The sequence below is a fragment of the Salvelinus fontinalis genome, chromosome 4 (assembly GCF_029448725.1).
Source record: "Salvelinus fontinalis isolate EN_2023a chromosome 4, ASM2944872v1, whole genome shotgun sequence".
NCBI classification, from domain to species: Eukaryota; Metazoa; Chordata; class Actinopteri; order Salmoniformes; family Salmonidae; genus Salvelinus; species Salvelinus fontinalis.
This window is the reverse complement of record NC_074668.1, coordinates 20,974,124-20,999,542: the sequence shown is the minus strand read 5'-3', so window position 1 is coordinate 20,999,542 and position 25,419 is coordinate 20,974,124. Positions and strand designations below refer to the sequence as shown.

General features: G+C 43.0%; 2 protein-coding genes across 6 annotated transcripts in view; both read left to right on the top strand.

The window, feature by feature from the left end:
* The first annotated feature begins 26 nt into the window (after positions 1–26).
* On the top strand, positions 27–8,988 carry ehmt1a (euchromatic histone-lysine N-methyltransferase 1a). Its single transcript, XM_055919211.1, has 23 exons — positions 27–143; positions 618–1,075; positions 1,158–1,287; positions 1,467–1,537; positions 1,637–1,892; positions 2,013–2,158; positions 2,349–2,492; positions 2,639–2,952; positions 3,112–3,195; positions 3,373–3,461; positions 3,664–3,770; positions 4,080–4,202; positions 4,754–4,855; positions 5,320–5,424; positions 5,932–6,086; positions 6,359–6,526; positions 6,641–6,785; positions 6,928–7,005; positions 7,162–7,277; positions 7,486–7,572; positions 7,817–7,895; positions 8,273–8,448; positions 8,590–8,988. The coding sequence occupies exons 2-23, from the start codon at positions 665–667 to the stop codon at positions 8,759–8,761; spliced, it is 3,258 nt and encodes a 1,085-aa protein (XP_055775186.1). The 5' UTR covers positions 27–143; positions 618–664; the 3' UTR covers positions 8,762–8,988.
* Positions 8,989–10,964: 1,976 nt separating this feature from the next.
* LOC129853307 (voltage-dependent N-type calcium channel subunit alpha-1B-like) overlaps positions 10,965–25,419 on the top strand; it is a 193,199-nt gene continuing 178,744 nt past the window's right edge. For all 5 annotated transcript variants that reach the window (XM_055919204.1, XM_055919202.1, XM_055919201.1 and 2 more), the window contains exons 1-3: positions 10,965–11,911; positions 13,588–13,693; positions 14,321–14,460. In XM_055919204.1, coding sequence (XP_055775179.1) covers positions 11,652–11,911; positions 13,588–13,693; positions 14,321–14,460 — 506 coding nt within the window. In that variant the 5' untranslated portion in view covers positions 10,965–11,651. The remainder of the gene's footprint in view (positions 11,912–13,587; positions 13,694–14,320; positions 14,461–25,419) is intronic.

Sequence of the window (25,419 nt, the reverse complement as noted above, 5' to 3'; positions counted from 1 at the left end):
AACAGCAGCTATTGTCACATGACCGTGGCTGAACGTGTGCGCCGGGTGGGGAAAGGAAGGGGAAGCAGTGTACTTTGGCTCGGTTCTTTTTCCCTGCCCCCCGTCTTACTCTCGTTCAACAACTAAGGCCATCGAGAAAGCAGGTATGAAGCTGCTCTATTTTCCTAAACTTTTTCAAGGGCCTTGTTCTGGATCTTACTTGTATTTGCTGTACTTTGTGTGTTTTCCTAGTAGTTTGAGATTTGTTTTTGTTTTGTTTTTCTCAACCTTTTACCTTTTTTTGTGAATGTGGTTTACGGATTTGAAGGTTGGGTTCTTATAGTACAGCATCATTTGTAGAAATACTAAGGGGGACTAGTGAGTTCTGTCTATTCATTAATCACTCTCACACTGGCCTCATTTACCCCTACCACTCTTTTACATGATGTGCCAGAACAATTTACAGGATCATTTGGGATTAAGTGCCTTGCTCCATGGCACATCAACAGATGTTTCACCTAGTTGGCTTGGGGATTCAAACCAGCAACCTTCCGGCTACTGGCCCCACACTCTTAACCATTAGGCTATTTGCCGTCACACTCTTCCACTTAATGGTACTAACAGCTATAATCTTTTAGGTGACGATTTTGGAGTGGAGAGGCCAGAGCATTCCTCCAGGACAGCCATGGAGCGCAGGGGAGTCAGTCAGGAATCAGAGGCAGGGAAAAGACATCCTAACCCCCGCTCTATGACACCCACAGGGGCCAAGGGGAAGAAGGCCCTGAGTGCTAAATCGCACGTGAACAAAAAATCCAAAGCTAAAATGACATCTGTTCACGGCTCAGTCGCTGGGTCCAATGGTTTTATTCTGCATAAAAAACAAGCGAGGGCAACCCCTCAAAGGAAAGGTGGTTCACCCCATGGACTAGGCAAAACCCCTCCAACTCCTGCAGACAGTGGTAGAGAAGCTTTTATAGCAGGGATCTCAGATGTACAAACTCCTTGTTATCCATGTCTGGACCCTGCCCCAACATCCAGTACACAGTGTGCATGGAAGACAATGGGCAAACCTGCCTGCAATCCACCAGCACTGAAGGTAATGTTCATCCAACCCCAGTCCATGATGTTTCATGCTTTTAAATGACTGGTGTCTGAACTCATAAGAGTCTGTTGTGAAGCGTTTAAGCAGGGACGGAGCAGAGTCGAGCATGGAAGTCTTGGGGATGGAAAAGACAATGGCACCTTCCCACATCAAGCTTCCTCCGAGCTGTAAAGGAAAGAGAGTTGTCTCTACCAAGTCACAGCCAGGTTAGTCTGCCTTGCTGGTAAGACTGTTCTTCTATCTAAACTGTCTCATATGGCCACTCTATGTAGTGATGGCACTTGTAGTTAGTTGGCACCTGTACTAAGTTGGGACTAGTTATGACATACTGTACTTGCCTGCTTGGACCACCTTCTGCCACCTCACCGTCCCGATGTATCTGCAGGGTCTAGGAAGAGGAAGAGGAAGATGGGAATGTATAACTTTGTCCCTAAGAAAAAATCCAAGGTGTTAAAGGTAAGAGACCCATCTACTCTATTGTAAAGATTTGTGTAGAAATGATGAACTTTGTTTCGCTCTAATAGTGTCTGAATGATTATCCCCTTCTCCCTGCAGAAAGAGAGCTCATTTGTAAAGGCAGGGCTAGAAAGCGGCAGGGAGAAGAGAGTAGACCTGACACACAGAGAGATTTGTGAAATAAAAGAAAGCCAAGCACTGTTAGCCAAGCAGTGTGAAGAAAAGGCAACTGACTTAAGCAAAGGAAGCAAAATGGAGGAAGAGGACAGCTGCAGTAAGCAGGAATACACTGAACTGACTTTAGAATCTCTGGATCTGAAAGCCCAAGAGGAGCTGTTCTCTCCTCCTCTCTCAGGTAAGTTTACCCAGAGACGGTTTACACATTTCGTCATGAGTTATTAAATGATTCTTGTACAATACATTACTATGCTGTACATTCATTCTGTTTTGTTGATCTGGATGTGTAATTTTGCAGGCTTTCCAGCTGATGGTGAGGTGACAGAGACAGACCTGTCTGAAGAGCTCCCTCTGTGCTGCTGTCGCATGGAGACCCCATGCAGTGGGGAGAGCCTGTCCCAGACTGAGCACACCTGCATGGCCACAGAGAGTGTGGATGGCCTGGTAAAGCTGACCTGCTCTGAAGCAAACTTTCCCTAGTCTTGCGCTCCAGATTTCCTCCCCAAAGTTTGAAATAGCCTTGGGATGAAGTTAACCTTTCCCAGCCTTTGTGTGTTGCGCTAATGTCTAAACAACCCTTATTTCGCCGTTTTTTTTATTTCTATCAATCCATCCGTACATCTCTTCACTACAGGTGAGTCGGTGTCAGAGGAGTGTGCTGAAGCATGAGATGATGCGTCCCTCCAACACAGTGCATCTGCTGGTTCTGTGTGAGGACCACAGAGCCGGCATGGTCAAGCACCAGTGCTGCCCTGGCTGTGGCCTCTTCTGCAGGGCGGTAAGTGGAGGGATCCAGCAGGGATCAACAAAAATAGACTTGGCTGGCTGGTCACCAGTCGCATTGCTTTGATGCATGTTGGTTGTTTTTTCTTAAAACACTCCTTTGCCTTTTTAATATCTGACTATTTAATGTATGTTATGCAGGGGAGCTTCATGGAGTGCAGACCGTATGGCAGCATCTCTCACCGTTTCCACCGTGGCTGTGCATCAGTCATCAAGGCCCAGAGCTTCTGTCCCCACTGTGGGGAGGATGCCACCGGGGCCCAGGAAGTCACTGTTCCCAAAACCGTCTCCAATCCTGTCACTGTCCCCAAAGCTGAACCTGTACTTCCTTCTGTGCCAGCTGTTCCTGCTGTTTACCCTGTGGCCCTTCTTCCCGTTGTGTCCACCAGGCCCCTCATTCACAGGGCAAAGAAGACCACTGAGCTTGAGAGGAGTCTGGACACCTCCCCCAACAGGCAGTTTAGGCTTGACTCTTCCATTCTCAATATTATCCCCCTCTATCTTTGTGTCTCTTGTATCTTTTTCTCTTTGCATTAGTGTGAGCATGGATCATTTGTTTGGGTATTTAGGTTAATATGTAATGATAATGATTGCTGTATGCTGTTTTGCACTAGCCTGAAGAGGGAGATGTTAGGTGATGGAGAGGAACCAGCTAAAACGTCACTGGAGAGCATCCTAATGGCACTGGATGATGAAAAGTAAAGTTACAAGGGGGCTATTTTTAATGTCATTCCTTATTAAACTGTTAACAATTTGGATGAGAAAATACTATATTATACACAAAGCAGGTCATTATTGTTTCATGTCAATGATGAATATAATAGCACTCTTACAGATGCTGCTACAACCCCCTGCCCTCTCTCTTGTGTGTATAGTATGAGGCCGAAGAAAGTGAAGTATCACACAAAGCAGCTGTACATCTCTGCCCATCACGGAGAGCTCCAGAAAGTCATCCACCTGCTGGGTATGTACACACCACATCTCCACTTTATAAGCCTAGTTAGTTCTTACGTGGAGGCAGCTCTTCTAATATTTTAACTTCAATAAAAAAGATCACAATAACTTACTGATTTATTTTCATGAATGATATTATATGATATACTTTAGTGTCCCCGAGGAGAAAGTTGTCAACATGACTCAAAGGGTAATTAACATCTTTGTTCTAGTGGATGGAAAAGACCCCAACTACCTGATGTACAGCCAGAACAAGAGGACCCCTCTACATGCTGCAGCAGCTGAAGGACACCAGGAGGTCTGTCACATGCTTGTCCAGGTGAGGAGATGTACTCTGACATGTAGCAGGTATTGGCTATCTTTTCACAATATAATCACTTGGTGTACAAGTGTAGCAGATGGCTAAGTTAGCTTCGCTACTGCATTCCTTCAGAGATTTGAAGTACTGTCTCCCACAACAAGAACATGTCTTTGCTTTTCTGGGTCAGTATTGACGGTGCTTCTTGAGAATGTTGTGTTTACTGTGCACAGGGTTGATGTTTTGCATCCCAAACGGACAGAATTTCCACTCTATTATACTGTGTAAGTATACATGGGTGAAAGGTTTCTGATTCTCTATCCCCCTTAGGCTGGAGCTAACCTGGACATGTTTGATGAGGAGCAGAGAACCCCCCTGATGGACGCCTGCGAGAACAACCATCTGGACACAGTCAAGTACCTGCTGAGGGCCGGGGCAGCACTCAGCCATAAGGTCAGTGTGTGGAGCATAGCTCATTGATCACCCCATGGATAGCCATGATTTCTGTTAACCCAACCAGCATTGTTATCGTTCATATAATCTCCTGTGGGCAGATTCTGTGTGAAGACCGAGAGAATCTGGCAGAAATAAATGGGATGCGTGAGATCCGAACAACATTAGTTCTGTATTTTTTGTTTTTTTTGTCACTGGTTATTTGGACAAATTAGGATTAGGGAAGACGGTGCTTAAACTGCTTTGCGCGTGTGCCCACAATCGTGGGATTTTTTTTGCGAGGGTGGAGACTTCGTTTTTGCCGGAACTGTCAATTTCTAACACATATGAGCACAGAAATGAATCATGCAGCAGCTGTCCAAATTATGCTAAATGGACATGACCTTTGCTAAATGAGCTGGTTTCTGGTGGAAAGTGATCAAACTGTTTTAAGTCCATGACACGCTCATGTCTAAAACAATTAGCCAGATACTGTAGCAGCTCAAGATCTGTGCTTTTTTAAATAGTCATTAAGAAAAAGACTGACTAACATTTTCATCTTCTCCTGTCAGGATATCAAGGGCTCGACCTGTCTGCATCTGGCTGCTAAACTTGGACATTATGATGTAGTTCAACATCTCCTGTCCAAGGCATCCAAGCAGGTCAACTGTCAGGTATGTACAGATCCATGCCCTGCTCCCTCTTCTACTGACAAGTCCTGTTGACATTTTAACTGCTTCATTCAAACCTCCACTCTTTCAACCATCCATAATTCATGTGTACTCTCAGCAAGGGTTTGGCAGGATGAGTTGGAGGTCAGTGCTGTTGGAAGTCAGCCCAGTTCAACAGTGCCAATTAGGATTTTAAATATGTTGAGGGTAGTATTAAATGGATTGTAATACTCCTGACCTTAACAGGAAAGTTAAAGACTGAGATTGTTATCATGATTCCAGGGGATTTACCATGTTTTGTCTTTCATTTGAATGCCTACAAACTGTTAGTATAGTAAAGCCTTTTCACATACATGTACAATAAAGGAATCTAAAGCCACCTTTTATATCCATTGGTAAAAGCATACCTCCAAATATTCAAATAGGCAACAGAATTCAAAGCAACGATTGGTTGTGCTTGGTTTCAGGATGACGGTGGGTGGACCCCCATCACCTGGGCTATAGAGTACAAGCACAGAGAGCTTGTTCTACTGCTGCTCTCCAGAGGGGCTGACGTTAACATCCGAGACAAGGTCAGTACTGTACAGGATGCATACTGTTCATCCTACTGTACATCTCATCGCAACACCTTACCTTCTGTTCTCACACCTGTTACAGCCTGGGGAGGGGAGGCTAGACACAGGCCAGGTTCCAGTACTCACTGACATGTGGGATGGATCCCATGGGGTGCATGTGTTTCACCTACAGTATATGGTGTAATCTAAGTTAAAGGGATACTTTGGAATGTCACCTTGGGAGCAAACTTACTAGTCCACTTACTTTCTTGAGGAAGGAACGACTTAAGTCATAGTAATAACTATTGAGAAAGGAGAACATATCAACTGGTCTGTATAAGGATAATTTATTCCTCAGACATTTGTATACCGTAGGTGACATACCTGTATATTGTTACGTTTTACATAAATACCCCCCCCAAAACATTTTTAACTTTTTTTTTTTTTTTTTTTTACCTCTGTGGTGTTTGGGGAAGATATTCCTCCTGGCTATGTTTTCCACATTGACCTATGACCCCTCTCCAGGAAGAGAACATTTGCCTCCACTGGGCAGCCCTGTCTGGCTCCAATGACATCGCTCAGATTCTGCTTGATGCCAGATGTGACCTCCATGCAGTCAACGTCCATGGGGACTCAACTCTACACATCGCTGCCAGGGAGAATCAACTGGAATGTGTGACGTGAGTAGTACACCGGTCTCTGTTCTCCCAGAGCTGCAGCATGACACCAGACTGTTCTTGAACGATAGCCTATCCCACCTGGATATGTAGATAGATTATCATAAGCGCACTAGCCTGCAATGAGCCCATTTTTATATATATTCACACACACTCACATCCAGAGACTGTGACTGCTCTAGCCTGGCCAGTGGGTGGCAGGCATGCTGCTGAACCGTAGCCTTGCTAGGGGTGTGAGATTCTAACCACATCCAGTATGATGTCTGCTCCTCCAGACTGCTTCTGTCCCAAGGAGCAGACGTGAACCTGAAGAACAGAGAGGGGGAGACCCCTCTGGACTGCTGTATCTACAACTCTAAGGTGTGGGTGTCCCTGAACACTAATAAGAAGCTGACAGATGCCAGGAGAAGCAGGGACAGTCATAGAGAGAAGGTCCTTAGCAGGTAGAACAGCATGGTTACGGAGCTTACGGAGGGAAGAGGGAACATGAAGGGGTCAAATACAATGTAATTACTGTATATGTGTTGATTATTTGTCGTCCTCTCTGTCCTCTTCAGGGACATCTCTCGGGGGTATGAGGCAGTCCCCATCACCTGTGTGAACGGGGTGGACAGTGACTCCTGTCCTGATAACTACAAATACGTCCCTGACAGCTGTGTCACCTCCCCAATTAATATAGACAAGGACATCACTCATTTACAGGTGAACCTCCAGTGCTCTGTGAAACACAGTCAATGTCCAATCCCATCTTGTTCTGCTTCATAAGTTAGTGGGCCAGAACAAGTGACATACTTACTCTTGACAAGTGTTGTTTAATGAAGATCTCACTCTCCTCCTATTTCAGCATTGTGTATGTACAGATGACTGCTCTTCAAATACCTGCATGTGTGCCCAGCTCAGCCTGCGCTGTTGGTATGACAAAGTAAGTACATAACTACATCAAGGCAAAGTTCACATTACAAGGCAAAGTTATTGCTTTCATGTATTTCAAATGGACATTATGGACTCTTGCAGCTCCCATATATGATGTGTTAGCTGTTATATTAATGTGTAAAGTGTGTTGCCTGTGGTTGCTCAGGAGGGGCGTCTGCCTCTGGAGTTCTGTCAGAAGGAGCCTCCGGTCCTGTTTGAGTGTAACCACGCCTGCTCCTGTTGGAGGAGCTGCAGGAACCGTGTGGTTCAGAATGGACTTCGGTAACAGAGCCTCCCTAACCCACCAGCATCCTATGTCTACCTTTTTTCTGTTGCATACACTATTTCAGCCAAGCACGATAACATTAGTTTCAAATATAGCTTCAGTGTGACACTGCACAGTCATATCTGACAATTATATTTTAGTCTATTTCCTGTACGGTACTTGTTATCAGTTAGTTGGACTGGATCTTGTCTTGTCTGTTTTCAGGGCTCGGCTGCAGCTCTATAAAACCCAGAGGATGGGCTGGGGTGTGAGGGCACTGCAGGATATTCCTCAAGGAACTTTCATTTGCGAGTGAGTGTTATGGAAGACATGCTTTAATTCAAGCGTTTGGAAAAGTGCCTAACCATAACTAAAAATGTATTGTTTTAATTGTAGTTTCAGGATCAGGAAGAACACTTACAATGTCTGTTTTTTGGAATACAAATTACATGAGCCAATATTGATGTCATGAACAGAATGTTAAAACAGGAAGTATGTTTTTCATTTTAATGTTGTGGTTACACAGATTATATACAGCAGGATCTTTATTGTGCAGGTATGTGGGTGAAATTATTACTGATGCCGAGGCAGATGGCAGGGAAAATGACTCATTCCTCTTCACCCTGGACAATAAGGTGATTTAAATTTTTTTTAAGTCTATGAGAAACTCACATTTTTATTGGCCAATGGCGAAGTTGAGTGTAGTATTGTTACTGTAGCATGTTTGTACAGTGCCTTTGTATACCAATGGGAGGTGCTGCAGAGCACACAATGCCACAGAGTCCGAGACAACATTATTTTGATACATGTTCCTCTTATAGCACTTCTCTAGTGCGTTCGCTCATAGTTTGCTTGTTGGCTATTTGTTACACTAAAGCATATTGAAACATGTACAATTTAATGACTGTCTTATGCTACCGCCTCACAGGAGGGATCAACATGACAGCCTTTACTAATGTGTGATTCTATTCAATTCATTAAGTGAGTGATTGCTTCATCTACTGTCTTGCAGGTGGGTGATGTGCACTGTATTGATGCGCGACTCTTTGGCAACATTGGCCGGTTTATTAACCACCTGTGTGAACCTAACCTGCTAGCAGTCCGAGTGTTCACCATGCATCAGGACCTGCGGTTCCCACGCATTGCCTTCTTCTCCAGAAAGCCCATTCAGTCAGGCGATCAGATTGGGTGAGACGCATAAAACAATAAATACATAGATGGTGATTTTTCTATGTTGTATTAATGTCAGGCTATAGAATCAATCAAAATACTCAAGCAATAGGCTCCAGTACATGTGCATTGATGGCTACCCTATGTTCCCCATTTCAGGTTTGACTACGGTGATCACTTCTGGAAGGTCAAGAGCAAGTATTACAGCTGCCAGTGCTTCTCTCCAAGGTGTAGACACTCGTCAGCCGCTAGAGTCCAGAGCTTAGAGAGGGTGGCCAGCCCAGCCCCAGCCCAACAGTCATGTGCCCATACTGCCATAACACAATCATAACACCCCCATGCCACCTCGGTCTTCCCCCAGCCATGGTGGGGATCTTTCTCTCCCTTATCACCACTATGACTCCTTTTTTAAATGTAGACTGATATGAATGTCATTTTAATGGCTTTGCAGACAGAAATCAAATGCTAAGGGTAGCCTAGACTGACAAATGCTCACCTTTTCCATGTATCTTTTTTTAATTAAGTGCGCAATATAGTAATAAAGTGCATTATAAAACATTTAGTTGTCGTATTTGTTGATGGGTGTTCCAGTTTACAAGAAAGATGGGAGTAGCCAATGAATAATGGCCTATAGAAGGATAATGTAAATATATAATTTTATCAAATATTCAAATTCAATATTTATATATTCAGTTTCAATATGATAGATATTGCGTTCATTGTCTGTGTATCAAGTTTACAAGCTATTTCAAGTTTATCAAAGTTTAATTTATTCAACTTCTAATTCAATATCCTAATTCAAAATTATAAAATAAAGTTTCTGTTGCCACTGAAATCGCGCCATATATCCCACCAGGTCCAACACCCATGATAAGAAAAAGCGCAATGTTACTTGAATGGGAGGGCGGATGCCCTCTGATGGGGAACAGAAAGCATATACATGTTCCAGAGTCTCAGCTTTCAGAAATGGGGTCATAACTTATAGCCAAAGCAGTTCAAACGTTAGAGCCTAATTCATAGGAATTCATGGGCTCCCTAGTGGCGCAGCAGTCTAAGGGACTGCATCTCAGTGCATTATCCCATTCAAGTACTACAGACCCTGGTTCGATCCCGGGCTGTTTCACAACCAGCTGTGATCCGGAGTCCCATCAGGTGGTGTACAATTGGCCCAGTGTTGTTAGGGCAGGGTTTGGCTGGGGTAGGCCGTCACTGTAAAATAAGAATTTGTTCTTCAATTGCCTAGTTAGTTAAATAAAAAATAATTACAAGAAATATTATTAAACATGCCACATTGGCTTCAGAAACCGCCAGAAGCTTCTGTTTACCAGAGAGTATCAGAGAGTGTATGATTACCAGAGAGCGTATGATTACATCTGTTCTCCTCTACCTTTCCTGGCTGGCAAAGTACCAGGATGTTGTTTCTGGTTTTGATTCTGAATTTAGAGAACTGAATTTAAACTGAATCTGAAGGCATCTGAAAAGTTTAATATATGAAACGTTGATTAACTTGAAATGATGGTTTGCAAACTTGTTACAGACTTGCAATATCTACTGTATTTAAACTGAATATATAAATACTTAATTTGAGTATTAAATTAAATTGAAATGTAATGCAATATTAATTCAGTTCAATTTAAAATCATGAAATAAAAGTTACATTTATGAATTCAATTTGCATCCTAATTCAATATCCAAATAAAAATGCCAAATTATAAAATTCAAATATAATTTCTGTTGGCTCTAAAATTCTGCAGGTCATATTATGACTATGTGAAGAGTTACAGTCAGTGTCCACATTTCATTTCACCCATCTCAAAAGTAGGCTACAGTTCCCTTGACGTGCCTTAGACCTATTTGAAGTCCCGGTCTTGTGACTGTCGAATTTGTATAGCGCCTCACAATCGTCACACATAACATAGCCGGCACTGCTATCATATTTTTTTTACTACTTCACCAATTTTTTCCCGAATATTACTTTTTTGGCCCTCCCTTCTCTTTATTTTCAACTCTCCATTTCGCATATTTTCTCTTATTGAATTAATCTTAGACATTGTCCTTTCTGCCTCAGTGGATCTACATGAACTTTTTCTGCAGGTTCTCAAAAGCGATTGGCGTGTTGGATATTCGGCGCGTGAAGTTATGCCCGAAAGTTTAGGTTTACGCACTAATGTCAGATGGCCCAAACAAATTATGACCCGACCGCCACCCACCAGCCCTTCATCCACACAATATTTCATGACGCTATTAGTCAACCCGCACATCACTAATGCCCAGGACAGCAACATTTCAGGAGATAGCGGATGATATTATGAAAAAATATATAATCAAAAAATTAATACATTTTTGGGGAGAGTGGGTTCATTATTTCAATATTTTGCATTGTTTGACGCGATTTCTCAAGAAACATCCGTGATTATTCTGATCAGGGAGAGAGAGAGGAGCTGATTCCTTCTTTCTCCCTGGTGCTATGGATACAGAGACCGTACAGGTGGAGCCACTGCCTGGCGTCTTTTTAGTCACGTGTGTCGATTCATAAGGAGCACTGGCTGGAGAAAGTGGTTACATTATACATTGCCAGGGAGTGATTTAGCGGAAGCAGAGGTGCCAACTCCGTGTTTTCTCGTTACACCGTGCCCGAATTAATAGGGAGATTAATGGAATGGATCATGTGAGGTACCTCGTTTTGATAAGAAACGTAGGAAGTAATAAAAAAGATTAACTTGAACGCGCAATTTCAAACCAATCGAGTCGGAAACACCAGATAAATGCATCTATTTTATGTGGACCGTATTGTAAGTCAGCTATGCAGTCATAGCCTTATGTTATGCGAATGAGGCGAATTGTTATCGCTCGACATGTGTTAAACTGGATGTTTTTTTTAAAGCTTATAGCCCAGTGAAAGAGGACATATATATATAGCCATTCAGCCAGAAGAACACTAATGGACAAATATGTGACATGGAAATATAAACTTTATCCTTCATGTTTCATATCATTTGGACATCTGGACAATTGACATTATGGGAAGTAACAAGGCGGAGACAACCAAACAGAATCTCTGAAGAAAAATACTTCCTTTTATTTGTTGAATATTCTCTTGAACATTCCACACACCGAAAGGATCGCGTGGCTGGAACAACTGTGTGTGTTGTGATGCGTTTTCTCTATCTTTTATCTAGTGTCAGTTTAGATTATTTGAGTAAGATTTGTGCGATTCTAGAATGGCTCGCTTCGAAGAGGAACTATCTAACCGGCGTGGAGGGGTCTGTCAAGCGGGCCCACCAAGAGTGGCAGGTAGGCCAGCAGGCCCCCCAAGCGGCCCTAGGGTGTACAAACAATCAATGGCCCAACGAGCCAGGACAATGGCCATTTACAACCCCATCCCTGTCAAGCAAAGCTGTCTTACTGTCAACCGGTCTCTATTCATCTTTAGTGAGGACTGTATCATACGGAAATATGCCCAAAAGATTACCGAATGGCCATATCCTTTTTTGCTTAAAACAACCTATTTCTGGTACCAGTGCAATATTTGTTTATACGCTTATCAGTGGGATTTAATGTCAACGTGATTGTGCACAGGGAGAAAAGTTCTAGACTATAGGGCATGGTTTTAAGTTAATTTGTTGTAGGCTGTACTATGGCATGAACGAACAACAGCTGTTGACTTTGCAATACAGTATAACCCATCTCAGTAGGCCTATATAGCCTGTAACCACTCTTGGATGAGAGGACCCACTACAATGGGGTAATTGGTGATACTGTTCAGCCGGATATTTTGACTGGATTTTGTGAAGCACCATACATTTATAAGTGATTCGGCCTACCCATTTTACGTTCTACTTTCCTAATGCAATCGATTCCGGTATATGGGCTAAGTAAACAAGCCTATGTGATAGTCTGCCCAGGGAACTATGCCATTGTTACATATCAAATAGCTGTGGCATTGCTCCATTTGTTTCTGGGACCAAGTCTCTCCTAGCAACCAAAACAATTTTGGTGTTTTATATCACGTAACCTACAGTAGCTACTGTGTACACGTTTCAGCACCAGCGCTCTCCAAGGTGCTAAACTTACACACGCGCAAAATGCTGCTCAACAATAAATGGGAAGCTAGCGGGAAGGCTGTCTATTAAACACAGACAGGCTATTTTGCGTGCGTGTCCTATTAAAGCAGTGATCATAAGAATTAAGTGCTGGTCGATTTCTCTCACAGTCAAACATAGAATGATCATGTTTAGACACTAACTCCGGTGTAGGCTATTATTGGTAGGCATTGAAACAAAAATAGGGATAAACAAAAGCTTGGAAATTAGTTGTGTATGTAGTTTAGTTTACACAACAAATTTGATTTCATGGCAAAATTGATTAATATTGTCCTTTATGTCCCATAAAATGCTCTAGCAGTGTTGACCACCTGTTGATATGAGATATTTTATATACTTTTCCAAATGAGGGATACCAATATCCTCTACAGTTTGTCAAAACTGTGCATAGAGAAACCGTCACTCCTGAAGCACTATTTCATGAGATTTGATTAATTAACCTTTTGAGGTATTGCAATTAATGTGCATACATTTGTTTTATGGCATCCATTACTTGCATAACTGCTTGGTTAACTCTGGTGCTGAGTAAACACTTCTCAGCCTTTAGCTTACCTGTGTCTTTCCAAACCACTATGCACTATTTCTATCTCCTCCCTTGAGTTAGATTCTAGGGTCATGGGGCCATTGTAGCAGCCCTAGACCAGTGAATGATGTCACATTGGCTGTTGATGTACTGTAGCCCATTGGCTGAGGTGAGGTGCTAGTCCTCTGTGCACCAATGTTTCCAGAGGAGAGATATAGCCTCCATAAACAACCATGCAATTACAGGAACAGCAGCAACTGACAAATCACTCAGTTTCTCTCAGTTACACATGTTTAGTGTTGCATTCTGAGATCCAGTGCAACTCAATTCAGTTTTGGTAGCTTATTACTGCACCCATTGTCATTATGCTTCAGTTCTTGTATAATTTATGGTACTCTTCTGTTAAGCAGCTTTTGAATGTGGTAATTGCAGAATATTTCTGTCAGGGACGCTTCTTCTACTTCTTCTAATATATTGCATATGGTAGTTATGCCTAACATTTATACAGTGTGTTTTTCTTAACCGTCTCACTCCATTTGAATACCTGATCCTGGCCACCATTATAGCCAACTGCATCGTCCTTGCCTTGGAGCAGCACCTACCAGCCAGCGACAAGACCCCCATGTCAGAGCGCTTGGTAAGAAACCATCACATGGGTTACATGTACCATACCAATATTATATCATATTTGGTTGATTATTGGTTAACTGTACTCCTCTCGCCAAGGGAATGATAGGTGTCAGTCATTATATTCTCACATGCATGAATACTATCTACATACAGCACTAGTATTACAGAGTTGAATGACACATTGTGCATGTTACCCATGAAGGCAGCTGGGGTTTCTCACCAGTTGTGCTCAGTCAGGTCACCAGTATCACACAGAGCTGCCTTTGATTCCCTGTTCACAGCCACTTTAGGCTTCCTATTGAACTCTGTTGTTAAGTCGTGCCATTGAAAGGGTAAATGCTGTGAGCTCCTCTGTCCAATCAAATAGACTTAGCTGCTTGGGGCAGGCTGGTTGTTTTAAGAATGAAATGTCACTCCCTTCAAGCAAAGTGCCTCACCCTCTTATTGATCCCCTCCCCCAGATGGGCCAAGGCTCTGTCAGATGTGACTCACTCTGTCATGATATGAAGCCATCAAATTGCTTTTTAACTCACATTCAGCCCATAATTGTAAAATCATGTTCACAAAATCCTATTCACAAACTAATGATGATGGATATCAATGGTTACAGTCTCACCCTCTCTTGTCTTAACAGGATGACACAGAGCCCTATTTTATTGCAATATTTTGTTTTGAAGCTGGTATTAAGATCATCGCCCTTGGTTTTGCGTTTCACAAAGGCTCCTATCTTCGGAATGGCTGGAATGTAATGGACTTTGTGGTGGTACTAACAGGGTGAGTACTGAGCTAATGGCTCATGCTAAATGTTCACACGGCTTCAAACTGACAAACCTGATGCTCAGTGGATTAATGAGGAGGCACAATTTTAATGTGTGTAAGGTATTTTCAATTTTCTAATGACATCATGCAAAACTGGAGACAGGGAATGACTGAATTTCTAACCCTGATTGGCTACATAATCATATTATTTTAGCCATAACTGTATGATTGCATATGAAGCAGTAAAATAACCTATGTGATTTCACATGTGTAGTTTCATGTTATCATATATTGTTTTACATGTGGTCACCTGTTATCACAATAACTTCACACATGATCACATGAAAATTAGTTTTTGGAACACTTCACACGTGTTCACGTGAAATTAATGTGGTTTTTCCATAAGGGAAGTATTGTCTAGAATAGATATTCAGGAAAACAATACAGGATGTTATAATGAACTATACAATAAATGGTATCTTTGCAAAAAAACAATAGGGCCACAAGAACAGAAGTAGAAGTGGTAGCACTGAGAGAGGAGATTGAGTATAGGAGCTAGTATGTCAATGCGGCAATAGGAGTGGAACTATGGGTGGTGGAGGAGTATGAGGTAACTACTGTAGGCCTTCACTGAGTAACCATGGGGGGGAAAGGATGGAGGGGTAATGACGAGTATACTGTTACGCTGGAGAGATTCCCAGGGCAGTTGCTAGCATCACTAAGGAGCGTCCTGGCTTGCTGTTCCTTAAAGGCTCTGAGATTTCTTTGGCCCATCTATTGGGGCATATGTAAGGTTTGACACGTTGCAATAAACAGATTCTCTGGAAGGCCTGCTCCACCCACTGGAAGTAATGCTTACTGTTCAAACCTTTTGTTCTAACTCAGTGGACATAGGAGGAAACAGCCATTTGCAATGTAATAAGCCCAATTCCTGAAATTGGTCTCGTTTCAGAGTAACATTCACACAAAGCCGTGTGTGAGAGAGGGCTGTAGAGACAAAGGTAGCGTGCAACTTATCTGTCGATACAGTGTGTCGTTAGGGTTATTGACAACGTGTCGTTAGGGTTATTGACAGCCTGTCGTTAGGGTTATTGACAGCCTGTCGTTAGGGTTATTGACAGCCTGTCGTTAGAGTTATTGACAGCCTGTCGTTAGGGTTATTGACAGCCTGTCGTTAGGGTTATTGACAGCCTGTCGTTAGGGTTATTGACAGCGTGTTGTTAGGGTTATTGACAGCCTGTCATTAGGGTTATTGACAGCGTGTCGTTAGGGTTATTGACAGCCTGTCGTTAGGGTTATTGACAGCCTGTCGTTAGGGTTATTGACAGCGTGTTGTAAGGATTATTGACAGCGTGTTGTAAGGATTATTGACAGCCTGTCGTTAGGGTTATTGACAACGTGTTGTAAGGATTATTGACAGCCTGTCATTAGGGTTATTGACAGCGTGTTGTAAGGATTATTGACAGCCTGTCGTTAGGGTTATTGACAACGTGTCGTTAGGGTTGTTGACAGCCTGTCGTTAGGGTTATTGACAGTGTGTCGTTAGGGTTATTGACAGCTTGTCGTTAGGGTTATTGACAGCCTGTCGTTAGGGTTATTGACAGCCTGTCGTTAGGGTTATTGACAACGTGTCGTTAGGGTTATTGACAGCCTGTCGTAAGGATTATTGACAGCCTGTCGTTAGGGTTATTGACAACGTGTCGTTAGGGTTATTGACAACGTGTCGTTAGGGTTATTGACAACGTGTCGTTAGGGTTATTGACAGCCTGTCATTAGGGTTATTGACAGCGTGTTGTTAGGGTTATTGACAACGTGTCGTTAGGGTTATTGACAGCCTGTCGTTAGGGTTATTGACAACGTGTCGTTAGGGTTATTGACAGCCTGTCGTTAGGGTTATTGACAGCCTGTCGTTAGGGTTATTGACAACGTGTCGTTAGGGTTATTGACAGTGTGTCGTTAGGGTTATTTACAGCCTGTCGTTAGGGTTATTGACAACGTGTCGTTAGGGTTATTGACAACGTGTCGTTAGGGTTATTGACAGTGTGTCGTTAGGGTTATTGACAACGTGTCGTTAGGGTTATTGACAACGTGTCGTTAGGGTTATTGACAGCCTGTCATTAGGGTTATTGACAGCTTGTCGTTAGGGTTATTGACAGCCTGTCGTTAGGGTTATTGACAACGTGTCGTTAGGGTTATTGACAGTGTGTCGTTAGGGTTATTGACAGCTTGTCGTTAGGGTTATTGACAGCTTGTCGTTAGGGTTATTGACAGCCTGTCGTTAGGGTTATTGACAACGTGTCGTTAGGGTTATTGACAGCCTGTCGTTAGGGTTATTGACAACGTGTCGTTAGGGTTATTGACAACGTGTCGTTAGGGTTATTGACAGCTTGTCGTTAGGGTTATTGACAGCTTGTCGTTAGGGTTATTGACAGCCTGTCGTTAGGGTTATTGACAACGTGTCGTTAGGGTTATTGACAGTGTGTCGTTAGGGTTATTGACAGCTTGTCGTTAGGGTTATTGACAGCCTGTCGTTAGGGTTATTGACAGCCTGTCGTTAGGGTTATTGACAACGTGTCGTTAGGGTTATTGACAGCCTGTCGTAAGGATTATTGACAGCCTGTCGTTAGGGTTATTGACAACGTGTCGTTAGGGTTATTGACAACGTGTCGTTAGGGTTATTGACAACGTGTCGTTAGGGTTATTGACAGCCTGTCATTAGGGTTATTGACAGCGTGTTGTTAGGGTTATTGACAACGTGTCGTTAGGGTTATTGACAGCCTGTCATTAGGGTTATTGACAGCGTGTTGTTAGGGTTATTTACAGCCTGTCGTTAGGGTTATTGACAGCGTGTCGTTAGGGTTATTGACAGCCTGTCGTTAGGGTTATTGACAGCCTGTCATTAGGGTTATTGACAGCCTGTCGTTAGGGTTATTGACAGCCTGTCATTAGGGTTATTGACAGCCTGTTGTTAGGGTTATTGACAACGTGTCGTTAGGGTTATTGACAGCCTGTCATTAGGGTTATTGACAGTGTGTCGTTAGGGTTGTTGACAGCCTGTCGTTAGGGTTATTGACAGTGTGTCGTTAGGGTTATTGACAGCCTGTCGTTAGGGTTATTGACAGCGTGTCGTTAGGGTTATTGACAGCCTGTCATTAGGGTTATTGACAGCGTGTTGTTAGGGTTATTGACAGCCTGTCGTTAGGGTTATTGACAGCCTGTCGTTAGGGTTATTGACAACGCGTCGTTAGGGTTATTGACAGCCTGTCGTTAGGGTTATTGACAGCGTGTCGTTAGGGTTATTGACAGCCTGTCATTAGGGTTATTGACAACGTGTTGTTAGGGTTATTGACAGCCTGTCGTTAGGGTTATTGACAACGTGTCGTTAGGGTTATTGACAACGTGTCGTTAGGGTTATTGACAACGTGTCGTTAGGGTTATTGACAACGTGTTGTTAGGGTTATTGACAGTGTCACGTACTCTACTTGGACCTGTCACCATCACTGAACACACAGGGCATCATTCTGCTCGCCTACCTCACATATTCACTGCCCCTACGTGTGGATAGGGCTGACTGGGAGAGGGTAGGAGGGGAGGCAGAGCTGATTAAATTGGGACAGAGCAACCTGACATGATAACCGTAATTGAAGGGCTGGGTGGTGGATGAGAGCCATTACAGGAGCAGTCTGGCTCTGCTATCAGTGCCATGCTACAGTGAGTGATGGACCCATGTTGTCAGTCTCTGATAGCGATTGGATCACTATGTGCTGCATGCACACCAAAGCACTGCCCGCTATCCCTTCAGTCAACTACAGGTTGCTACTAGCAGGAAATCAATCCCCATAGTAATGACTAACTCACTGATTATCAGTGTATTATATTTTGTTTTTTGGGGGGGGTGGATCAGCTTTAATATTGCGAATAGATCGTACCTTCCATCAATGTAATTGTCTGCATCATTTACAATCCTCCCCATATATATTTTTTTAATATATATACAGTTGAAGTCGGAAGTTTACATACACTTAGGTTGGAGTCATTAAAACTGTTTTTTCAACCACTCCACACATTTCTTGTTAACAAACTATAGTTTTGGCAAGTTGGATAGGACATCTACTTTGTGCATAACACAAATAATTTTTCCAACAATTGTTTACAGACAGATTATTTCACTTATAATTCACTGTATCACAATTCCAGTGGGTCAGACGTTTACATACACTAAGTTGACTGTGCCTTTAAACAGCTTTGAAAATTCAAAAGAAATGATGTCATGGCTTTAGAAGCTTCTGATAGGCTAATTGACATCATTTGAGTCAATTGAGGTGCACCTGTGGATGTATTTCAAGGCCTACCTTCAAACTCAGTGCCTCTTTGCTTGACATCATGGGAAAATCATGTACCACGTTCATCTGTACAAACAATAGTACGCAAGTTTAAACATCATGGGACCACGAGGCCGTCATACTGCTCAGGAAGGAGACGCGTTCTATCTCCTAGAGATGAACATACTTTGGTGCGAAAAGTGCGAATCAATCCCAGAACAACAGCAAAGGACCTTGTGAAGATGCTGGAGAAAACAGGTACAAAGTATCTATATCCACAGTAAAACGAGTCCTATATCGACATAACTTGAAAGGCCGCTCAGCAAGGAAGAAGCCACTGCTCCAAAAACACCATAAAAAAGCCAGACTACAGTTTGCAAATGCACATGGGGACAGAGATCGTACTTTTTGGAGAAATGTCCTCTGTCCTGATGAAACAAAAATAGAACTGAACTAGAACTGTTTGGCAATAATGACCATTGGTATGTTTGGATGAAAAAGGGGGAAGCTTGCAAGCCAAAGAACACCATCCCAACCGTGAAGCACGGGGGTGGCAGCATCATGTTGTGGGGGTGCTTTGCTGCAGGAGGGACTGGTGCACTTCACAAAATAGATGGCTTCATGAGGCAGGAAAATGATGTTGATATATTGAAGCAACATCAGTCAGGAAATTAAAGCTTGGTCGCAAATGGGTCTTCCAAATGGACAATGACCCCAAGCATACTTCCAAAGATGTGGAAAAATTGCTTAAGGACAACAAAGTCAAGGTATTGGAGTGGCCATCACAAAGCCCTGACCTCAATCCCATATAAAATTTGTGGGCAGAACTGAAACAGTGTGTGCGAGCAAGGAGGCCTCAAACCTGACTCAGTTACACCAGCTCTGTCATGAGGAATGGGCCACAATTCACTCAACTTGTTGTGGGAATCTTGTGGAAGGCTACCCGAAATGTTTGACCCAAGTTAAACCATTTGAAGGCAATGTTACCAAATACTAATTGGGTGTATGTGAACTTACTGGGAATCTGATGAAAGAAATAAAATCAGAAATAAATAATTATCGCTACTATTATTCTGACATTACACATTCTTAAGATAAAGTGGTGATCCTAACTAACATAAAACAGGGAGTATTTACTGGGATTGAATGTCAGAAATTGTGAAAAACTGAGTTTAAATGTATTTGGCCAAGGTATATGTAAACTTCCGACTTCAACTGTATATACACATCTGTACGAGACAGAACACGTCTCCTTCCTGAGCGGTATGGCGGCTGTGTGGTCCCATGCTGTTTATACTTGCATACTATTGTTTGTACAGATGAACGTGGTACTTTCAGGCGTTTGGAAATTGCTCCCAAGGATGAACCAAATTGCTCCCAAGGATGATTTTTTTTCTGAGGTCTTGGCTGATTTATTTGGATTTTCCCATGATGTCAAGCAAAGAAGCACTGAGTTTGAAGGTAGGCCTTGAAATACATCCACAGGTACACCTCCAATTGACTCAAATGATGTCAATCAGCCTACCAGAAGCCTATCAAAAGCCATGACATAATTTTCTGGAATTTTCCAGGCTGTTTAAAGGCACAGTCAACTTAGTGTATGTAAACTTCTGACCCACTGGAATTGTGATACATTGAATTATAAGTGAAATAATCTCTCTAAACAATTGTTGGAAAAATTACTTGTCATGCACAAAGTAGATGTCCTAACCGACTTGCCAAAGCAATAGTTTGTTCACAAGAAATTTGTGGCGTGGTTGAAAAACAAGTTTTAATGTCTCATATATATATACGTATATATATAGTCCATTTATATTTTCCAATACATTTGGGTGAGTTTTTTCTCTCACCTAAGTAGCCTTGTTTCACTGCCAAAATACAATTAAACCATCTAGTGTTCAGTGAAATATCAACACAATGTCAAATACAAGCAGCCTTGTCAAATAATTAACATCCAATCACGTTAACGGTTATTCTCTCGCAGGAATTCCACTAGCGGTCCGTATGTAGCCAAATGTAGCTGCTGCTCATTCCATTTGCTCGAAAATTGATAAATGGTTAAAAAAGGATAAGGCCTGCGTCCATAGAGACACATACCAGCTCTACTGGTAGTACTGCTACTACCAGCAGTACTATACCTGCACCTGTCGACGACACAAGTTGTTCTGCTTCCACGAGCACATCCAATGCTAGCATCAGTCATTTTACATTTGTTGTTACCCCAGCTAGCATGGACACTGACGGTTGTGAATCTGATGTAGCCGAAGAGCTACTGCCCCCTTACCCGGGAAAGCACCGAACAACAGACAGGGACTTTGGACCATCGAAGAGGCGCAAATATGATGAACTACATTGATTTGGGCTTCACTTATATTGGTAGTAGTGCCTTTACTCAGCCACAGTGTGTTATGTGCAAAAATAGTATCTCACAACTCGATGAAACCTTCACTCTTGCGCAGACATTTAGAAACAAACATGCCAATTTGAAAAATAAGCCACAGGAGTTTTTTGAGCGAGAATTAAGATGACTTTCGAGTAGTAAGACATGTATAAAAGCAACAGATAACATTAATAGGAAGGTGCTAGAAGCGTCTTATATGGTGAGCTACCGAGTGACTATGACAGGCAAGCCCCATACTATTGTGGAGGACTTCATTCTTCCTGCTGCTGCGGATATGGCTGGGACAATGCTGGGGGAAAAGGCCCCAAAAAACTATCCAGACAATGCCTTCGTCAAACACTGTTTCACGATGCATCAGTGACATGGCAGGAGATGTTTTGAAACAATTACTGCTTCGCATACAAGCCAGTGAATTATATGCATTACATCTGGATGAGTCAACAGACATGGCGGGCCTGGCACATCTTCTGGTATATGTCCGTTACGTTTATGGCTGGTCAATTAAGGAAGACATCCTCTTCTGGAAACCAGGACAACAGGAGAAAAAAGTACTGGACAGCTTTGTGACATCAAATGGACTTTGGTGGTCAAGATGTGTTGGTATCTGTACTGATGGCGCAAAGCCATGACAGGGAGACATAGTGGAGTGGTAACGCGCGTGCAAGCAGTTTCTCTTGATGCCACTTGGGTACACTGCAGCATCCACCGAGAGGCATGCCTGACAGCTTGAAAGACGTTTTGGACACTACAGTGAAAATGGTTAACTTTGTTAAAGCAAGGCCCCTGAACTCTCGTGTATTTTCTGCACTATGCAATGTGATGGGCAGCGACCATGTAACACTTTTACAACATACAGAAGTGCGCTGGTTATCAAGGGGCAAAGTATTGACAAATTTCTTTGAATTGAGAGACGACCTTAAAATTTTCTTTACAGATCATTATTTTCACTTGTCTGACCACTTGCATAATGATGAGTTTCTCACAAGACTGGCCTATCTGGGTGATGTTTTTTTTCGCCTGAATGATCTGAATCTAGGATTACAGGGACTCTCCACAACTATATTCAATGAGCGGAACCAAATTGAGGCTACGATTAAGAAGTTGGAGCTCTTCCCTGTCTGCATTAACAAGGACAACACACAGGTCTTTCCATCATTGTATGATTTTTTGTGTGCAAATTAACTCAAACTTATGGACAATGTCAAATGTTATATAGCGAAGCACCTGAGTGAGCTTGGTGCGCAATTATGCAGGTACTTTCCTGTAACGGATGACACAAACAACTGAATTCATTATCCCTTTCATGCCCTGCCTTCAGTCCACTTACCAATATTTGAACAAGAGAGCCTCATCGAAATTGCAACAAGCGGTTCAGTGAAAATTGAATTTAATCAGAAGCCATTGCCAGATTTCTGGATTGGGCTGCACTCAGAGTATCCTGCCTTGGCTAATCGAGCTGTTATGACACTGATGCCCTTTGCGACGACATACCTATGCGAGAATGGATTTTCGGCCCCTCGCTTGCATGAAGAAAACTAAAAACAGGCACAGACTGTGTGGAAAATGATTTGTCCGAGACTCCAATACAACCCAACATTACGGAATTATGTGCATCCTTTCAAGCACACCCTTCTCATTAACCTGTGCTGAGTCATTCAAAATTTTCAATTAACAAATAAGGTTTTATATGTAAGATGGTTAAATAAAGAGCAAAATTAGTGAGTATTTTTATTTGTGCCTTTGCTCCTATAAGAGCTCTTTGTCCCTTCCCACGAGCCAGGTAGTGAGAAAAACTCACACTCATTCTTATGTTTGATACATGTATTGTATAGTGTGTGTGTGTGGCAGGCTTACAATGATGGCAAAAACAACATTTGAGAGTGCGCTGACCCTGGTGCTAGAGGTGGTATACAGCTGGAGGTTGAATGTTTGAAGGGGTACGGGACTATAAAAAGTTTGGGAACCACTAAGCTGAGGGATGGGTCTGTGGAGAGAGAGGCAGGGGCAGTTAGCAGTAGAGCTGAAGGATGTGGGTTCTCCAGTGGGCTGTGAAGGTCTTAATCAACCTCAGCTCTGTTCCACCACCGTCATCCCTTCTGCCATGTTTCTCTCTGATGCTCTCAACTGGAAATGCCTCAAGTGTAATACTCCCATTTTCCTTATGCTTCCTCTTCTATTGTTGTGCCAGGGGAAGCTTGGAGATATTGTTTGATGAATTGTCTTGAATGCAAGGTCGGGCTGCTTTTCCAGAAGAGGACCTTTCTTTGTTTCACAATGTACCTGATTTTGAGGTGTGTTCAGATGCTCCTATGTAGCTTGTTATTGGTTGGTTGATATGGATTCATACATTTTTTATTGTGTTTTGACAGTGAATGATGTGCTTCGTTTTACATGTGTTCTCTAGTAACCTTGTTCTGGACAGTCAGACCCTTCCAGGAATATTGCTATGTCAAATCAAATCAACTTTTATTGGTCACATACACATGGTTAGCAGATGTTAATGCGAGTGTAGCAAAATGCTTGTGCTTCTAGTTCCGACCGTGCAGTAATATCTAACAAGTAATCTAACCATTTCACAACAACTACCTTTTACACACAAGTGTAAAGGAATTAATAAGAATATGTACATATAAATATATGGATGGCCGAACGGCATAGGCAAGATGCAGTAGATGGTATAGAGTACAGTATATACATATGACATGAGTAATGTAGGGTATGTAAACATTATATAAAGTGGCATTGTTTCAAGTGACTAGTGATACATTTATTACATCCAATTTTGAATTAATAAAGTGGCTAGAGATTTGAGTCAGTATGTTGGCAGCAGCCACTCAATGTTAGTGATGGCTGTTTAACAGTCTGATGGCCTTGAGATAGAAGCTGTTTTTCAGTCTCTCGGTCCCAGCTTTGATGCACCTGAACTGACCTCGCCTTCTGGATGGTAGCGGGGTGAACAGGCAGTGGCTCAGGTAGTTGTTGTCCTTGATGATCTTTTTGGCCTTCCTGTGACATCGGGTGGTGTAGGTGTCCTGGAGGGCAGGTAGTTTGCCCCCGGTAAAGCGTTGTGCAGACCTAAATACCCTCTAGAGAGCCTTAAGGTTGTGGGCGGAGCAGTTGCCATACCAGGCGGTGATACAGCCCGACAGGATGCTCTCGATTGTGCATCTAAAAGTTTGTCAGTGTTTTTGGTGACAAGCCAAATTTCTTCAGCCTGAGGTTGAAGAGGCGCTGTTATGCCTTCTTCACCACGCTGTCTGTGCGGGTGGACCATTTCAGTTTGTCTGTGATGTGTACGCCGAGGAACTTAAAACTTTCCACCTTCTCCACTACTGTCCTGTCAATGTGGATAGGGGGGTGCTCCCTCTGCTGTTTCCTGAAGTCCACAATCATCTCCTTTGTTTTGTTGACGTTGAGTGTGAGGTTATTTTCCTGACACCACACTCTGAGGGCCCTCACCTCCTCCCTGTAGGCCGTCTCGTCATTGTTGTTAATCAAGCCTACCACTGTAGTGTCGTCTGCAAACTTGATGATTGAGTTGGAGGCATACATGGCCACGCAGTCATGGGTGAACAGGGAGTACAGGAGAGGGCTGAGAACGCACCCTTGTGGGGCCCCAGTGTTGAGGATCAGCAGGGTGGAGATGTTGTTTCCTACCCTCACCACCTGGGGGTGTCCCGTCAGAAAGTCCAGGACCCAGTTGCACAGGGCAGGTTTGAGACCCAGGGTTTCGAGCTTAATGACGAGTTTGGAGGGTACTATGGTGTTAAATGCCTAGCTGTAGTCGATAAACAGCATTCTTACATATATTATGTATTCCTCTTGTCCAGGTGGGTTAGGGCAGTGTGATTGCGATTGCGTCATCTGTGAATCTGTTGGGGCGGTAAACAAATTGGAGTGGGTCTAGGGTGTCAGCTAGGGTGGAGGTGATATGATCCTTGAATAGTCTTGAATAGTCTCTCAAAGCACTTCATGATGACGGAAGTGAGTGCTACGGGGCGATAGTCCTTTAGCTCAGTTACCTTAGCTTTCTTGGGAAAAGGAACAATGGTGGCCCTCTTGAAGCATGTGGAAACAGCAGACTGGGATAGGGATTGATTGAATATGTCCGTAAACACACCAGCCAGCTGGTCTGCGCATGCTCTGAGGACGCGGCTAGGGATGCCGTCTGGGCCGGCAGCCTTGCGAGGGTTAACACGTTTTAATGTTTTACTCACGTTGCCTGCGGTGAAGGAGAGCCCGCAGGTTTTG

Coding starts and splice junctions, on each gene's coding strand:
- ehmt1a (XM_055919211.1), top strand. CDS start 665: ATGGAGCGCAGGGGAGTCAGTCAGGAATCAGAGGCAGGGAAAAGACAT. Junction 2,159..2,348: donor CAGAGAGTGTGGATGGCCTG/GTAAAGCTGACC, acceptor TCTTCACTACAG/GTGAGTCGGTGTCAGAGGAG. Junction 4,203..4,753: donor GGGCAGCACTCAGCCATAAG/GTCAGTGTGTGG, acceptor TTCTCCTGTCAG/GATATCAAGGGCTCGACCTG.